This window comes from Elephas maximus, chromosome 26 (assembly GCF_024166365.1).
Source record: "Elephas maximus indicus isolate mEleMax1 chromosome 26, mEleMax1 primary haplotype, whole genome shotgun sequence".
Lineage (NCBI taxonomy): Eukaryota > Metazoa > Chordata > Mammalia > Proboscidea > Elephantidae > Elephas > Elephas maximus.
The window spans coordinates 34,878,936-34,894,665 of NC_064844.1; the positions used below are offsets into that span (position 1 = coordinate 34,878,936).

The 15,730-nt window shown below is 35.3% G+C and overlaps 1 protein-coding gene across 10 annotated transcripts in view; it reads right to left on the reverse strand.

Annotated features, from left to right (window-relative positions):
- BIRC6 (baculoviral IAP repeat containing 6) overlaps positions 1–15,730 on the reverse strand; it is a 383,808-nt gene that overhangs the window by 184,302 nt on the left and 183,776 nt on the right. For 9 of the 10 annotated variants that reach the window (XR_007515526.1, XM_049870389.1, XM_049870387.1 and 6 more), the window contains 8 exons: positions 13,365–13,927; positions 12,221–12,396; positions 11,109–11,205; positions 10,764–10,958; positions 9,821–10,021; positions 4,259–4,538; positions 1,314–1,570; positions 964–1,072 (listed from right to left, as the gene is read on the reverse strand). Coding sequence is in view for 9 of the 10 variants with exons in the window: in XM_049870389.1 (XP_049726346.1) it covers positions 964–1,072; positions 1,314–1,570; positions 4,259–4,538; positions 9,821–10,021; positions 10,764–10,958; positions 11,109–11,205; positions 12,221–12,396; positions 13,365–13,927 (1,878 nt within the window). In the remaining variant the exon portion in view is untranslated. The remainder of the gene's footprint in view (positions 1–963; positions 1,073–1,313; positions 1,571–4,258; positions 4,539–9,820; positions 10,022–10,763; positions 10,959–11,108; positions 11,206–12,220; positions 12,397–13,364; positions 13,928–15,730) is intronic. The other variant, XM_049870385.1, reaches the window with a different exon arrangement.

Genomic DNA, 15,730 nt, shown 5'->3' on the forward strand with positions numbered 1-15,730 from the left:
AAGAGCCAGGAGAACAGTGCGTCACTTGGACCCGGGGTCCCTGTGCTGAGAAGCTCTTCACAGGGAAGACTGATGACAAGGACTTTCCCCCAGAGTTGACAGAAAAAGAAACCCCGCCCCTGGATTTGACACCCTGGTTTCGGACTTCTAGCCTCCTAGACTGTAAAAGAATAAATTTCTCTTTGTTAAAGCCATCCACTTTGCTAAAGCCATCTGTTATAGCAGCACTAGATAACTAAGACAGATGGCATACATAAAACTGGAGAATGCTAAAGAGTTCCTCAAAAATTTATCAATAAAAACATGTTTCAAAAATACTTGGGAGTTCTTATTAATATGGAGATAGAAGACATTAAGGCAGAACAATGTTAGTACAGCTCATCTCAAAACATCTACACTCAAAAATCACTAGATAGTTAAAGTTTTCAGATATTATTTCATTAATAAGATATTGTGTCTTTTGTAGTAGGAAAAGAAAGAGAGCAGGTAGAAAATCTAATAAAACACTGCCAACAAATATAACAATCAATAGTAACAAATAAACAATAAACATCAACTCTATCAAAACAGTCCAACTACTTACAGTGCACCCAATATTCCTGTATTTATTCACATTAAGTAAGTACTGCCTAAGATACATAGTATGATTACGACACCATCAACATATAAGGATCCTATTACAACACAGTTGACAAAAATACATGTGTTTTATCCCATACCATTCCTCAAAAGCAGTACTAAGAATTCCACTTCAAATTACCTTAAAGTATGTCCAAATAGATGCAAATCTATGTTTAATATACAGAAAAATCCTTGAAAGTGGCAACATGTGAAGTATATAAAAATATATACAATATATAAAGCTATGTCTTAATTTTTATGGAATTATGTAAGAAGAGTTTGCAAATAACAGGCAATACACACATAATGTGGTTTTAAATGAAAAATGGAATCATCATATACCTGTCTTTTGTTCCAGGATCCTGAGTTGTTCCAAGCTGGTAAAGAATATCTATTGTAGAGTCAGAAGAAAGTCCATTCAGTCTTCCAAAAAGTAAAGGGCTATTCAAATCTTGTAACGAACAATTAAAGAAAAAAAAAGGATGCTAGATCAGCAAACTGGGGGTGTAAAGATTGCTCAGTTTAATTTTTAAAGCATTCAGAAAAAAATAACTCCCTAATAATTCCCTAAACTCCAAAAACAACAAAGTCTTAAAGGAAATTAATTTCAGAAACAGAATTAAATCACAGAGACCACACAGTCCAATTACCGTTCATTTCTGGATTTGTAAAATTAATATATCAAATATCACCTGTAGGATCACTGCCTGATGCTGTACAGTTTCTCAGGAGAATGTCTATAAGCTTCAGGCCAATTCTAGTGGACTGCAGTCCTATCTTCACAAGCACAACCTCAATGTTGGGTGAATGCATTCCACAGTACGGTGACATCAATAAGGCGGCACAAGTCTGTAGTAGGTTGGCAGTAGGTGCAGCTGCACTTGCCATCATTCCCTCCAGATCACTTATGTGAGTAAGACAGTGATGTAATAACCGTAACCATCCAATACTGAAATATACAACACAAAATAGTTTATAAGGTAAATATAAGTAGCTCAAATTATTTCCACGGTAAGACAGAACTTCTTAAAGATCAACATGTCACACTTCTTAAATAACACTAATCTAAAAAAAAAAAATTATGTTTTAGCGTTATGTAAAAATCAATAAAGAATTAGGCAGTTTCCCCTATTATATCACAAATATAATTACTTGAGTGCTCATAAAACCAAAAAACCAAACCCGCTGCTGTCGAGTCAACTCATAGTGGCCCTATAGGAGAGAGTAGAATTGTCCCATAGAGTTTCCAAGGAGCACCTAGTGGATTCGAATTGCCAACCTTTTGGTAAGCAGCCATAGCTCTTAACTACTACTCCACCAGGGTTTCCTAAGTGCTCACAGCATTTAGGAATTACGTGCTTGCTTTTTTTTTTCTTTTTTTTAAATAACGAAGAAATCTGTTTTTCTATATTCACACTGATACATGAATACAGACTGCATAGGATTAAGACTTGCAAAACTGTACAGTCTTGGCAGCTTGTACAGAATTAAAAAAGAAATCCCCAATTTTTTTCATCAGGTAAAATTTCAATAAAAACAATCTATAAAATTTCCAACAATCAAAATTTATCAAAATAACATTGATTAAAGGATACACTTAGGAGCCATAATACATGGCTTAAATAGGATACAAACTGTAACTAATAATGCACAAGTACCAGAAGAGAAACTAGATAACTGGGAGCTCCTAAAAAATCAAACACTTAAGCTCATCAAAGACTTCACCAAAAGAGTAAAAAGAGAACCTACAGGCTGGGAAAAAATTTTGGCTATGACATATCTGTTAAGGGTCTAATCTCTAAAATCTACAAGATATTGCAGCACCTCAACAACAAAAAGACAAATAATTAAAAAATGGGCAAAGGATATAAGCAGACACTTCTCCAAAGAAGACATTCAAACGGCTAACAGACACAGGAAGAAATGCTCGCAATCACTAGTGAAACCATTAGAGAAAATGGAAATCAAAACTACAGCGAGATACCATCTTACCCCAACAATACTGGAACTAATCCAAAAAACACAAAATGACAAATTTGAAGAGATGGGGACACTGGAACTCTTATGCACTGCCGGTGGCAATGTTAAATGATACAACCACTTTGGAAAATGATACGGAGCTTCCTTAAAAAGCTGGAAATAGAAATACCATTCGATCCAGCAATCTCACTCCTAGGAATATATAGCCTAGAGAAATAAGAGCCAAATAGACATACGTGTGCCCATGTTCACTGCAGCATTGTTTACAATGCAAAAGATGGAAACAACCCACGTGCCCATCAACAGATGTATGGATAAACAAATTATGGTACCTAATAAACACAATGGACTAATACACAATGGTAAAGAACAATGATAAATTTGTGAAACATCTCACAACATGGATGAATCTGGAGGGCATTATGTTGAGTGAAAGAAGTCAGTTACAAAAGGACAAATACTGTATAAGACTACTATTATAAGAACTCAAGAAAAGGTTTACACACAGAAAAAAGCATTCTTTGATGATTATGAGAGTGGGGAGGGAGGGGGACGGAATTCACTAACTAGATAGTAGACAAGTGTCACCTTTGTTGAAGGGAAGGACAACACACAATATAGGGGAAGTCAGCACAACTGGACCAAAGCAAAAGCAGAGAAGTTTCCTAGACACATCCAAACACTTTGAGGGACTAAGTAGCTGTGGCTTGGGCCTGAGGACCACAGGCTAGGGGGACATCTAGGTCAAATGGCATAACATAGCTCATAAAGAAAATGTTCTACATCCTACTTTGGTGGATAGAGTCTGGGGTCTTAAAAGCTTGCAAGTAGCTATCTAGGATACATCAATTGGTCCCATGCCACCCGGAGCAAACAAGAATGAAGAAACCCAAAGACACAAGGAAAATATTAGCCCAAAGGGCTAAAGGACCACACAAACCACAGACCCCACTAGCCTCAGCCTAATAGAACTAGACGCTGCCCGACTACCACCAACAACCGCCCTGACATGGATTACAGCAGAGAGTTCCGGACAGAGCAGGAGAAAAATGTAGAACAGAGTTCAAAATCACATAAAAAGACCAGACTTACTGGTCTGACAGAAACTGGAGGAATCTGTTTAACTATGGCCCCACGCGATGAATTGTGTGGCAAGTGCACAAAATAATATGTGTTTAAATTTTTAAATGAGAAATTTAACTTGAGTTGTAAACTTTCATCTAAAGCACAATTTAAAAAAAAGGATTATTTAGGTCCTTGTTCCTTTGGTCAGTTTGTATCATTCAGATTAATTCTTCTGCTGACTGCCACTTAGGAAGTACCATGTAAGACAAAAAAAAAAAAAAAATTTTTTTTTTTTTTTTTTTTTAGGTCCCTGTTAATACGGTGAGTTTGTACGATTCAAATGTACTCCTGGTGACAGGCATTTGGGAATTCCCATATCAGAAGATAATTCAAAAAACAGAAAACTACACCCACATATATTCTCACACACGGCAAGGATACTTTTAAGGATTAAATACACATAAATCTCAATTACAATCAGCGTCAGGGTTCTGCTTCTAGAAAATTATCATCTCTATTATACCTAATAAAAGATGGTATTAAAAGGCACAGAAAGCTTTTTTTTTTTTAAACAATGATAAACAAAACATACCTTGTCTTAGATACCTGATCTTCAGATGGAAGAAAGGGATTATTAACTGTTGCTGAAGAAGTGGTACCAAAAGCTGTGAGGCCCAGTAATTTGATCTGTGAAAGGCCTAGAGTGCTGGCATCTCGTGGACGATGCAGTCTAAGGCAGACAGCAGAGGCTACTTCAGCTTTTACAAGCTGAATTTTTATGTAGGTGAGACCACTTGTGACAACAGGAGTGGACAAAGGCAGCATATTTACCCCATCTGCACTTACTTCAACAGATACTGAGGATGGGCAGGCTGTAGAAAGACCAAATCGAACAATTACTAAAGAAAAAGTGAACTAGACCTCCTAGTGGAAATCCCATCTAAAAAAGAAGCCTTCAGTTATATTCACTACGAACTTGTAAAAAGAAAATTTATATACCAAATCATATTTTGCCAGTGACTTTCATCATAATTAATTTTGGGGGCTATTTTCCAACATAAAATATTTTACCAACATTATAATAAAAATTGTCCTTAAAAATTCTAACATTCACCAAAAAAAATAACTGAAGATAAACATTTACTTGATTTTCTTTAAGAACAAAGCAGCCAATTAGGCAATACATCTATAATTTCTACATGGCTCAGAATTATCACCAACAGTATGGGATTAATATGCTATGATTTCCTGTTCTAAATAATTTGGAAAAGAAGATAGTAATTAAAAATATAGGTCCCTTCTCACCAGCTCCTGGTTCTCCTACCACCGTATTGAAATATTTTTAAACACAGTCGTGTTTAAAAATTGCTTCTGCCTCCTATCTTTTACGTCGCTTTCAAAATTTAACCAAATATTCACAGGATTTTTTAAAAGTCAGTTCTTACTAAAATTCAAAGAAGCCATGAAACAGCATAACCCAACCATGAAACAGCATAACCCAGAAGCCTACATAATAAATTTATCTACAAACTACGAACTAAAACAATCTCAAATTTGGTTTTAATTTTAATGGTAAAATTGGGAAGAAACTTTTACTGTATGAAAATAACATGCCAATTACTGAGAACTTGACACGTCATATCAATTTTTAATTTAATCTTCATAACCCTTTGAGGAAAGTATTGTCCACGTTTTCATGAGGAGACAGAATCAGAGATTAAGTAACCTAAACTCGTATAATGAATGAATGGCATATATTATATTCAAATCTTTGTTTGATTCCAAACTCTATTTTATTTCCACTAGAGCTCAATATATCTTCAATTTCTAAACTACTTCAATAATAAAAACCAAACTGCTCTATTATATATAGGTAGCCCTTGACTTACAATGTATTTGAGTTACGATGAGGTACATTTATAACCATTCATTTTTTTTTTTTTTTTGGGTAAATCTTATTGTTAGCAATAATTACTACATACAATGTTGCAACATGTAATTTGCTAATGTTATTATGAGATGTACGTTCACATGTTCAATATTATGATTTACTGTTCAAAACACTGCCGTATAGATTTAGTTTTATATACTAAATCAGGGGCTTCAGTTCCCTGAAAACATGGACCTAAACTCTGACCACTTTGCTAAAGTTGACAGGCAGATTCAGGGAGCAGTGAGATGTTGCTGCAAAATATATGAAGAAAAAAAGAAAAGGACCATATAGATAACTTTCACAATTTTCTCACTAGAAACGCCATTCTCATTCCCAGGGATAATCCTGATGATACAGACCTTCTACAAGTGGAGTTATTACCACAGCTGACAAAATGCCAGTGTCGCCCAACTCTTCTTCATCAGTGGAGTAAATTTTTATAATTTGTGCGTATTTCTATGTACATATAAATATCTTTTAGTTTATATATAATGTTTCCAAACCCCAAAGGCAAATAAAGACTGGATTTATAAAGATACTGATAGCAAAAGGCAACAATAATGAAAAAAAAAAAGATTTAACTGACATCGGAATCGACTTAGGACAGAGTCCTCGGAATGGAATTCTGTCCTAAGTCAGCGGCTAACTGTGTACTTCTACTAGGGAACATTTAAACATCATCTTGGTGCTAGGTGCCATTGAGCCGGTTCTGATTCATAGTGAACCTATGCACAACAGACTGAAACAATGCCTAGTCCTGTGCCATTCTCACAATTGTTATGCTTGAGCCCATTGTTGCAGCCACTGTGTCAATCCATCTTCACAAGGGTTGTCCTGTTTTTGCTGACTGTCCACACGACCAAGCACGATGTCCTTCTCCAGGGACTGGTCCCTCATGTCCAAAGTAACTTAGATGAAGTCTCGCCGTCCTTGCTTCTAATGAGCATTCTGGCTGTACTTCTTTCAGAAAGATCTGTTCATTCCTCTGGCTGTCCATAGTATAATCAATAGTCTTCGCCAACACCATAATTCAAAGGTGCCAGTTCTTCTTCAGTCTTCTTTATTCATTGTCCAGCTTTCACATGCATATGAAGGGATTGAAAATACCATGGCTTAGGTCAGGTGCACCTTAGTCCTCAAAGTGACATCCTTGCTTTTGAACACTTTAAAGAGGTCTTTTGCAGCAGATTTGCCCAAAGCAATGAGTTGTTTGATTTCTTCACTGCTGCTTCCACAGGCATTGACTGTAGATCCAAGTACAATGAAATCCTTGACAACTTCAGTCTTTTCTCCGTTTATCCTGATGTTGCTCATTGGTCCAGGTGTGAGGATTTTTGTTTTCTTTATGTTGAGGTGTAATCCACACTGAAGGCTGTAGTCGTTGATCTTCATCAGTAAGTGCTTCAAGTCCTCTTCACTTTCAGCAAGCAAGGTTATGTCATCTGCATAACACAAGTTGTTAAGGATTCTTTCTCCAATCTTGATGCTCCATTCTTCTTCATGTAGTCCACCTTCTCAGATTCTTTGCTCAATATACAGACCGAAGACATACAGTGAAAGGATACAATCCTGGTGTACACCTTTCCTGACTTTAAACCACAGAGTATCTCCTTGTTCTGTTCGAACGATTGCCTCTTGATCTACGTACAGGTTCCTTATGAGCATAACAGAATTGCAATTCTTTCCAATGCTATCCACATAGTCAATAAAACACAGGTAAACATCTTTCTGGTATTCTTTGCTTTCAGCCAGGATCCATCTGACATCGGCAATGATGTCCCTCGTTCCACATCCTCTTCTGAATCCAGCTTTAATTCCTGGCAGTCTTCTGTCAATGTACTGTTGTAACCACTTTTGAAAGATCTTCAGAAAAATTTTACTTGTGTGTGATATTAATGATACTGTTCGATAATTTCTGCATTCTGTTGGATCACCTTTCTTTGGAATAGGCATAAATATGGATCTCTTCCAGTTGGTTGGCCAGATAGCTGTCTTCTAAGTCTATTGGCATAGATGAATACACAATTCCAGCTCTGCATCCATTTGTTATATCTCAATTGGTATTCCATCAATTCCTGGAGCGTTGTTTTCTGCCAATGTCTTCAGTGCAGCTTGGACTTCTTCCTTCAGTACCATTGGTTCTTGATCATATACTACCTCCTGAAATGACTGAATGTCAATCAATTCTTTCTGGTACAGTGACTCTGTGTATTCCTCCCATCTGCTTTTGATGCTTCCTGCACCACTGAATATTTTCCCCATAGAATTCTTCAATATGGCAACTTGAGACTTCAATTTTTTCTTCAGTTCTTTTAGTATGAGAAATGCCGAGCACCTTCTTTCCTTCTGGTTTTCTAACCCCTGGTCTTTGCACGGAAACCCTGGTGGCATAGTGGTTAAGTACTACAGCTGCTAACCAAAGGGTCGGCAGTTCGAATCTGCCAGGCGCTCCTTGGAAACTCCATGGGGCAGTTCTACTCTGTCCTATAGGGTCGCTGTGAGTTGGAATTGACTCGACGGCACTGGGTTTTTGGTTTGGTCCTTGCACGTGTCATTATTACCCTGCTGTAAGTCAGAAACCAACTGTACACTTCTTCTAGGGAACATCTAAAGATATATATTTTTTATAATTAATAGAGTAGTTGTTTCCTTTTGTAATACTCTTCCAGTCCCCATGTGCAAATTCTAGCCAACATTTCAAAACCCACTATTTACATGAACCATTCCTCCTCCTTGCAAATAAAAATCTCTTCCTCATTTTAGATTCCACAGCATTTCTCCCCTAAGTCTTATTCAACCAAAAAGTCAAACCCATTGCCATCAAGTCGATTCTGACTCATAGCAATCCTACAGGACAGAGTTGAACTGCCCCATAGGGTTTCCAAGGAGCAGCTGGTGGATTCAAACCGCTGACCTTTTGTTCACAGCAGAGCTCTTACCCACTGTGCCACCGGGGCTTATATTTTGTCTTGTAATTTAGTTATTCATAGGCCTGCTAAAACACTGTGTATTTACCGCATTTTCCTTTTGTTTTCATATTCATTACATCCATCTTCTAATTATACAGTGGGATTTCATAATTATATTAAAACCAAAAACCAAACCCACTGCCATCGAGAGTTGATTCCAACTCATAGCAACCCTATAGAACAGAGTAGAACTGTCCTATTGGGTTTCCAAGGAGTGGCTGGTAGATTTGAATTGCCAACCTTTTGGTTAGCAGCCAAATGGTTAACTACTGTGTCACCAGGAAATGGGAAAAAAATAATCCTTATAAATTTATCCTTCCGGTGATCACAAAATTTCCCCTAGCTCTTCATTAAATAACTGAGTGACAGCTGATGGCAATAAAAATCAATAATGAACATACACAAATGTGGCAGTTTCAATAATTATGTAAAAATCATTATATTTATACTAAAAGAATTTGAGGGCCATAAAAAATACAAAATAATATTTCATATTCTTAATGAGTATCTGAAAGAGCTTACTCTGTAGCTTATTTTCTAAAAATGCTTTGAATTACCTGTCTTACAAAATTACAATGAAATGTATTTGATGAACAAAGGAATCAAATGAATACTCATCGCACTTAAAATATTACAATAAAAAATTCTTCATATAGGCAGTTATTTTACGATGGGCAGAAAAAAAATAAATCATGCTAACTTTATGCCACAGGACTAGGCTGTGGACCTGGCTGGAAAAACTAAGACTGCTATCTACAGGTGTGTAAATGAACTCATTTCAGCTTAGTACTACATTTTAATAAATTCTGGGGGAAAAGAAAGTCAAAATAATATATAACTGGAATACATCTGTTTGGATATCATCAGACATTCTGTTTGTTTCAGGGTAATTAGCCGTATCATTCTGGAAAAAAAAAAAAAAAATTTTTTTTTTTTTTTTCCCCAAATCATTTTACCTCATGGAAAATTACTTGGTGATAGCTGGGAAAAAGGCCTGGCAATCTACTTTTGAAAAACAGCCATTGAAAACCCTATAGAGCATAGTGCTACTCTGACACACATGGAGATATCATGAGTTGGAAATGACTCAACAGCAACGTGGTATATAGTGTTGAATATTACATTAAAAACTGTTTAAGCAATCTAGTAATTATACCTAAATATATTATTATTTGCTAAATATTTTTTTCATTTTCAAATGTCCTAAATTATAGTTTATTTTCATGATGTTTATTTACAAAATATTACTCACTTGCAAGAGATGCAAGGTGAGGTTGGATATGTATCTCTTTCAGAAGCACTGCTGCAGGAAGGTGAATGGTAAGGTCACACCAAGCCTCCTCTGGTAGAAAGATATAAGACCAAGCAGCAGAGCGAGCTCTTCTGTGAGGCGGAGTGGCCTGCAAAAGCACTTCAGCTGGTTGGGCAGTAGGACTGCTAGAAGTGATAGTACCTACAGAAGATATTTTAAATAAAAATTTAAAATAAACTCAAAGTATTGAAGACTATTCAAATCATAATAATTAAAGTAGAAAAATTAACTAAAAACATTTGATGCTGTTAATATCTTTACTACTCTTAGCATAATTGCCACAGTATTCATAAACATGAGGACATCTGGTCATCTGGAAGGTGCCAAGTTCATCACTAATTACTGCCTAATTTTCTTTACATTACACATGAAAAATAAAAACAAATCTAGTAAAATAATTCTCAAATGATTTCAGTAAAATACAATGTCCAATACACAAGACACTTTGAAAATAATCATCTTTATTCTATGATGTTAATATTCATGAATTAGAAATATTAAAAGGAAAATATGGAAGGAAATTATGTGAACTGGAAAAAGGACAAAATACCTAAATTTAAAACTCTTTTTTTTTAGACAATATCACTTAAAAAGCAGTAAGTTCTTTAACGCTGATTAAGGAGAAATGGATATAAAACTCGTATTTAATTTCATATATCGTGCTTCAATTTAAACACAGAAATAAAAAAAAAAACTTTATTACTAAAGAACTATTAAAAACTTCCTTAGCATCAGCAGAATGTTTCAACATCTACTACCTTTAAAATCAAATGTTTAAAATCAACTAAAATGGTGATATTAAAATATCATCAATTTAACAACTAACTTGGCTTCACACCAGCTATATAAATTCAAAAGTTCATAACAGTAAGATTTTTCTTACCCAGGGGTGCAAAATTGTGTATCCCTTCTGCATTGTCAGGCTCAGAAGCTAGTATTCTTGTTTTCAAAGTACTGTCAACAGCTTTATTCGGACCCGAGTCAAGAAATTTCATAATAGTTGACACCATGCTTCTTGCAGTGTTTACAATAGCCCTTGTACTAGTAACCATATTGTTGCAAATGAGCTGGACACCACCTAAATTTACAAAGAATGCTAAATGAAAATTATCTTAAGATAAACAGTTTGTAATTAAGAGTCAACTTTCACAGAAGACTACATAAATGAGAATGTAATGTACTATCAGATGATTACACTTAAATGGCAGTTTTTAGAATTTTATCTTACCCATATCGTGGAATGCTTTTAAGGCGTCACTAGTATCCAGTACTCTCAAAATGAACCATAATAATGGTTCAGATAACTGGCAAGTAGCAAGAGAGCCCTAAAAAAATACACACGTATATCACGATTTTTAAAATAGTGATTATTAGCTTCCCATGAATTAGGACAACTAAACTTCTTACTGCATTTAATATTTTTTATAGTTAATTTTCATATCAGCCTGAAACTATACCAATAAATAGAAAATATCTACTGTAATATGTAAGAAATCTTATTTACACTGGGAAAGAAGTGAACTGCCCGCTCTCTAAAATCATGGCTTTTTTTTATGTTATCTGTCTTCATCTACTACTATCATGTTATACATTAATGTACATTTACTTTGTTTCCCGCTGGATGCTAGTCGTACTAAAAAACAAACAAAAAAAAGATCCCCCTCAAATATCTTTTTATCTTGCAAAGTAGATAAATATATATATATATATGCAATAAAGATTTAAGAAAATGACAATTATATAAGGTCACTGTGAGTCGGAATCAACTTTAGAGCAAAGGGTTTGGTTATCTGTATATACAAGTCTCTTTAAGATACCACACTTTAAAATCTGCATTTAAAAAAATGTCAAATGAACTAGAAGTTAAAATGGTTAAACTGGTTCCTAAACTTCATTTTAAAAGAGGAAATACAAAAACAATGTTATTCTAACCTTTTTTACTTTTTAAATAAACCTAATCTGTTTTCACCGAAAGGAACTAGGGATGTGACACAAGCTTTAAAAAAATGCTCATATTAAATTCTCTTATGTAACATCTATGAAAAATATTTTTGCATTAAACTATGCTTTTTAGGCAAAAAGAAAAAGCTACTTCTTGGGACTACAGAAGGAAATCTAAAGTTTAAGAACGTGCTGAATGTTTTATTCTTATATCACTGTGGTCATTTCAAGCATTCTTCATTCTTTAACTTCTATTAATAACCCACACTTACTGATGCTTTTCATTTTCCAGTATATATTATGAATACTCTCATCTGTCCCTATCCCTAGCATATAACTCTCTACTCCGGCTTCTAGAAACTACTTAAACTACAGCAGCTGCTGCTGGATTAGACTTACCTGTCTGCCCATATACCCACAGGCCATGTAGGTTAAGATTGGCTGCAGCATTGTGTGGACTGTAGAGGCCTTTTTACTGAGGGTTGTCAATATGGTGAATAAGCCATCCCCAACTGATATGGCATCCAAACCGCCATGAAAGTTTTCATGCTTGGTAAGATGCAGTCCACTTGCCCCTAATTTACATAGAAGATTACACATTTAGGAAAAAAATTCCTAAAAATCAACAGTAATTAAAATACAGAGGCTTAAAAGTCACTTTTTCCTGAAACCACTGAAGCATGGGTACATAATATCTAAATGTACATATACTTAGATATTATAATAAATATTCAACAGAGCGTTATTTTTTGTATATCTTGTAATTGGAAATACTCTATTGTTGGTAACAATGAAGTTGCTGTTATAACTGAGAAACATCACTCAGCTCACTTGCTATGTATTAGAAAGAAAAAAGGAAATGAAGACACATACAAGCGACAGTTATGTAACTATACTTTAAAACATCTAATCAGAAAGAAGGTATCGTTGTTTCTATGATGTAGACAAAATACTAACATGCAAAAACATATCAGAAATGGATCTTGTCACAATTAACAGAAGTTCAATTATTTTTAAAAACTAACACAACATATTAGCTTTCAAAGAGAAAAACTAAACAGCAATATATAAACTTTACATTGATACATGTCTCAGAGACTGTTATACTGTAAAATTTTATAATTCATTTTTTAAATGTGAATAAATTATCTTATTTGTTCTCCAATACAAAATCTGATGACAATTCTTTGCCTTTGAAACATTAGAGATGGTTGGATATATAATACAGTACTTATGAAACTGATTTTTTTCCTTATTTTATAATTAAAAAAAAATTCACACTTAAGTGTTTCAATATTTTGATTTAATTTATTAATTGAAGCCACTCTATAAAAGTCCTCACTAAGACTTGATGGCAACAGGTTTGGTTTTTTTGTTTTTTGTTTAATAAAATGCAGTCATGATATGAAAAAAAAAATGAAGCCTGCAGTAAAGTAGCATTACACTTTATTTAAAATAAAATAAAAAAAAGAATCCATACATTGCTAAAGAAAATAGATACAATACTAGGAATAAGTATAAGATTAATATTTTCTATACATACCAATTATCATTGCCATGGCACTGCTATTACACAGACCCAGAGCAGACAAAATCTGGCTCATAATCTGTTGATTGGCTAACACTAAGTCAGCAACATAGGCAGGTGATCCTTGAATACTGGTACTGCTTCCATTACCATCTTTGCCTCCTGAGACTTTTTCTTCATCTGAAACACTGTCTGTCGTATTGCTGGTCATAGACACTCTTGCACTATATTCCCTATTGCCTGAAAGAGGCAGCTGTACTAAAATGTTAACCAGTTTTAACAAATCAAACATGAGTTGATCTCTTGTCATTTCACCACAAACTGCTTTTGCATCACCCGGACGAATGAGGTTGGCGAAGAGGCCCCCAAAGCATGCTCGAGCACCCACAGAGCTATCTGATCCACTTCGAGACATTACTTTGTCTGAGCAAGTGATATAGTGGTGCACTAAAAAGGTGACAGACTCTATCACAGCAGAAATAGTACTAACTGAAACAACTTCAAAATTCTGCTCCAGAGTGAATTCTAAGAGCTTTACTTGGGCATCGAGAGGTCCTTGGCCTGTCTGGAAGGCACCCCTGCAGAACAAAAGAAAGGATTAAAACTTAATCTGATTTAAACAGTTTTGAAAGCAGTAACCACCACAAAACAAGAAAACTAAAAATATAATGAACTTGGAATTCAATATTTTGTATTGTAGTTAACAATTTCCATTTCTTTCTGAGTCTTCTTGTTTTGCCTCTATTTTATACAAAATAAAAAATGACTTCTTTCCAAATAAAAAACTGAAGACAAGTAAATCAAAAGAATAAATCTGAAGGAAGGATGAATTACAAACTATTTCATTATCACAAGGCGCCTCCTATAATGGGATGATTTCTGGTTTCTCACATTTTCAAATGTTGTTATTTTAAACATTCCCTACTGACACTGATTCACAATAATTAAGATTCAGTTAAATAATTCTGATGTATTAAAATTAAATGCTCTCAAATTCTACTTACGCCTAAAATGCAGAAAGCTGGAAAGCACACTGCATCTAATTAACAACAAGGGAAAGATCAAGTTAACTACAAAATCATGACTTTTATTGAACTCATCAGAGAGCTGAGGTTACAGGAAACCAAATATTCTGAAAACCAAGACAACACAGACATCTCCAGGAAGATGGGATAAGAGCATTAGCTCTCCTGTGGCAGAACTTGGGAAGAAAAGATCCTGGTAATATACAAATGGATAAGAATTCAGCTAACACATTTAACAAACTGCTAATGGCCAAGTGTGTACTAGGATGGCAGCACAGAATCCTTGAGAGTTCACACCTACTCACAGGCTCTTCTCCACAGACATTCATGCGCATTAGGGGCAAGGCAGAAAATCAGAGAGAACATCCCTCATAGGTACAGGCCCAGAGCAGGGGGGTGCAGATGCTGCAAGAAAGGAACAAAGCCCTGCTCAGACCCTTCTCCCCTAAAAAAAAAATCCTTAATGTAGTGCAATGGGAAATGGGCAATAATTTCTTGCTTCAAGGGCATTAGCGAAGACTCCTTTTGGCCTATGGGGATAGAATTTTTTTTAATCCTTTATCCCTGGGAAAGGCATAGAAAAATAGCCCTGGGCCCAGAATCCTTTTCCAATACTACTAGAGGTCTCCTATTACTAGGTATCAGGAAATGCTCTCCCACACAAGAACAGCAAGATAAAAGGCAGACTTTGGGAGACACAGAAGGGAAAAAAATCTCTGAGAAAGCGCCACACCTGAGACCCCAGCACAGAGGGCCTAACAAAGACTAAGGCTGGACCAGAACATCAGAATACCTGCCACAAACAGGAACAAACACTGAAAAACATGCACAGCCAACTACTGAAAGTGAAGCTGTGGGGAGAGACTTGCTCCGTGGTAAATATGGACGAAAGCTGAAGGTGAAACAAGATCATGGGAACAACCCTTCTAGATGTATACCCCAGCCCTCACTAAATCAAAGGTAACAAAAGGAATTTGAAGCCAATGCTGCAGTGAGAAAACATAGCAACAACAGAACCTGAACCCAGCTCAATGCTTGACTAGAGTGACTCAAACCCTCACACAACCATCTACCAGAAGAGGCTTGCCATTTCCAGACATAAATACTATTTACTTCAGTCTCCAAAAAATAACTGACTGAATAAAGCAAAAAAAAAAAAAAAAAAAAAATAGTAGTAATAGATTATGTGTTTGTAGCATATGTAAAAGTAAATGTATGAAAATGATATCACAAAAAACGGGAGAAAGAAATTGGAACTATACTGTTCTGACATTATACACAAGTAGTATATTATTTGATGGAAATGAAACACAATCATTCTGAAATGCAAAAGTAGGCAGAAAATATTTTTTTAAA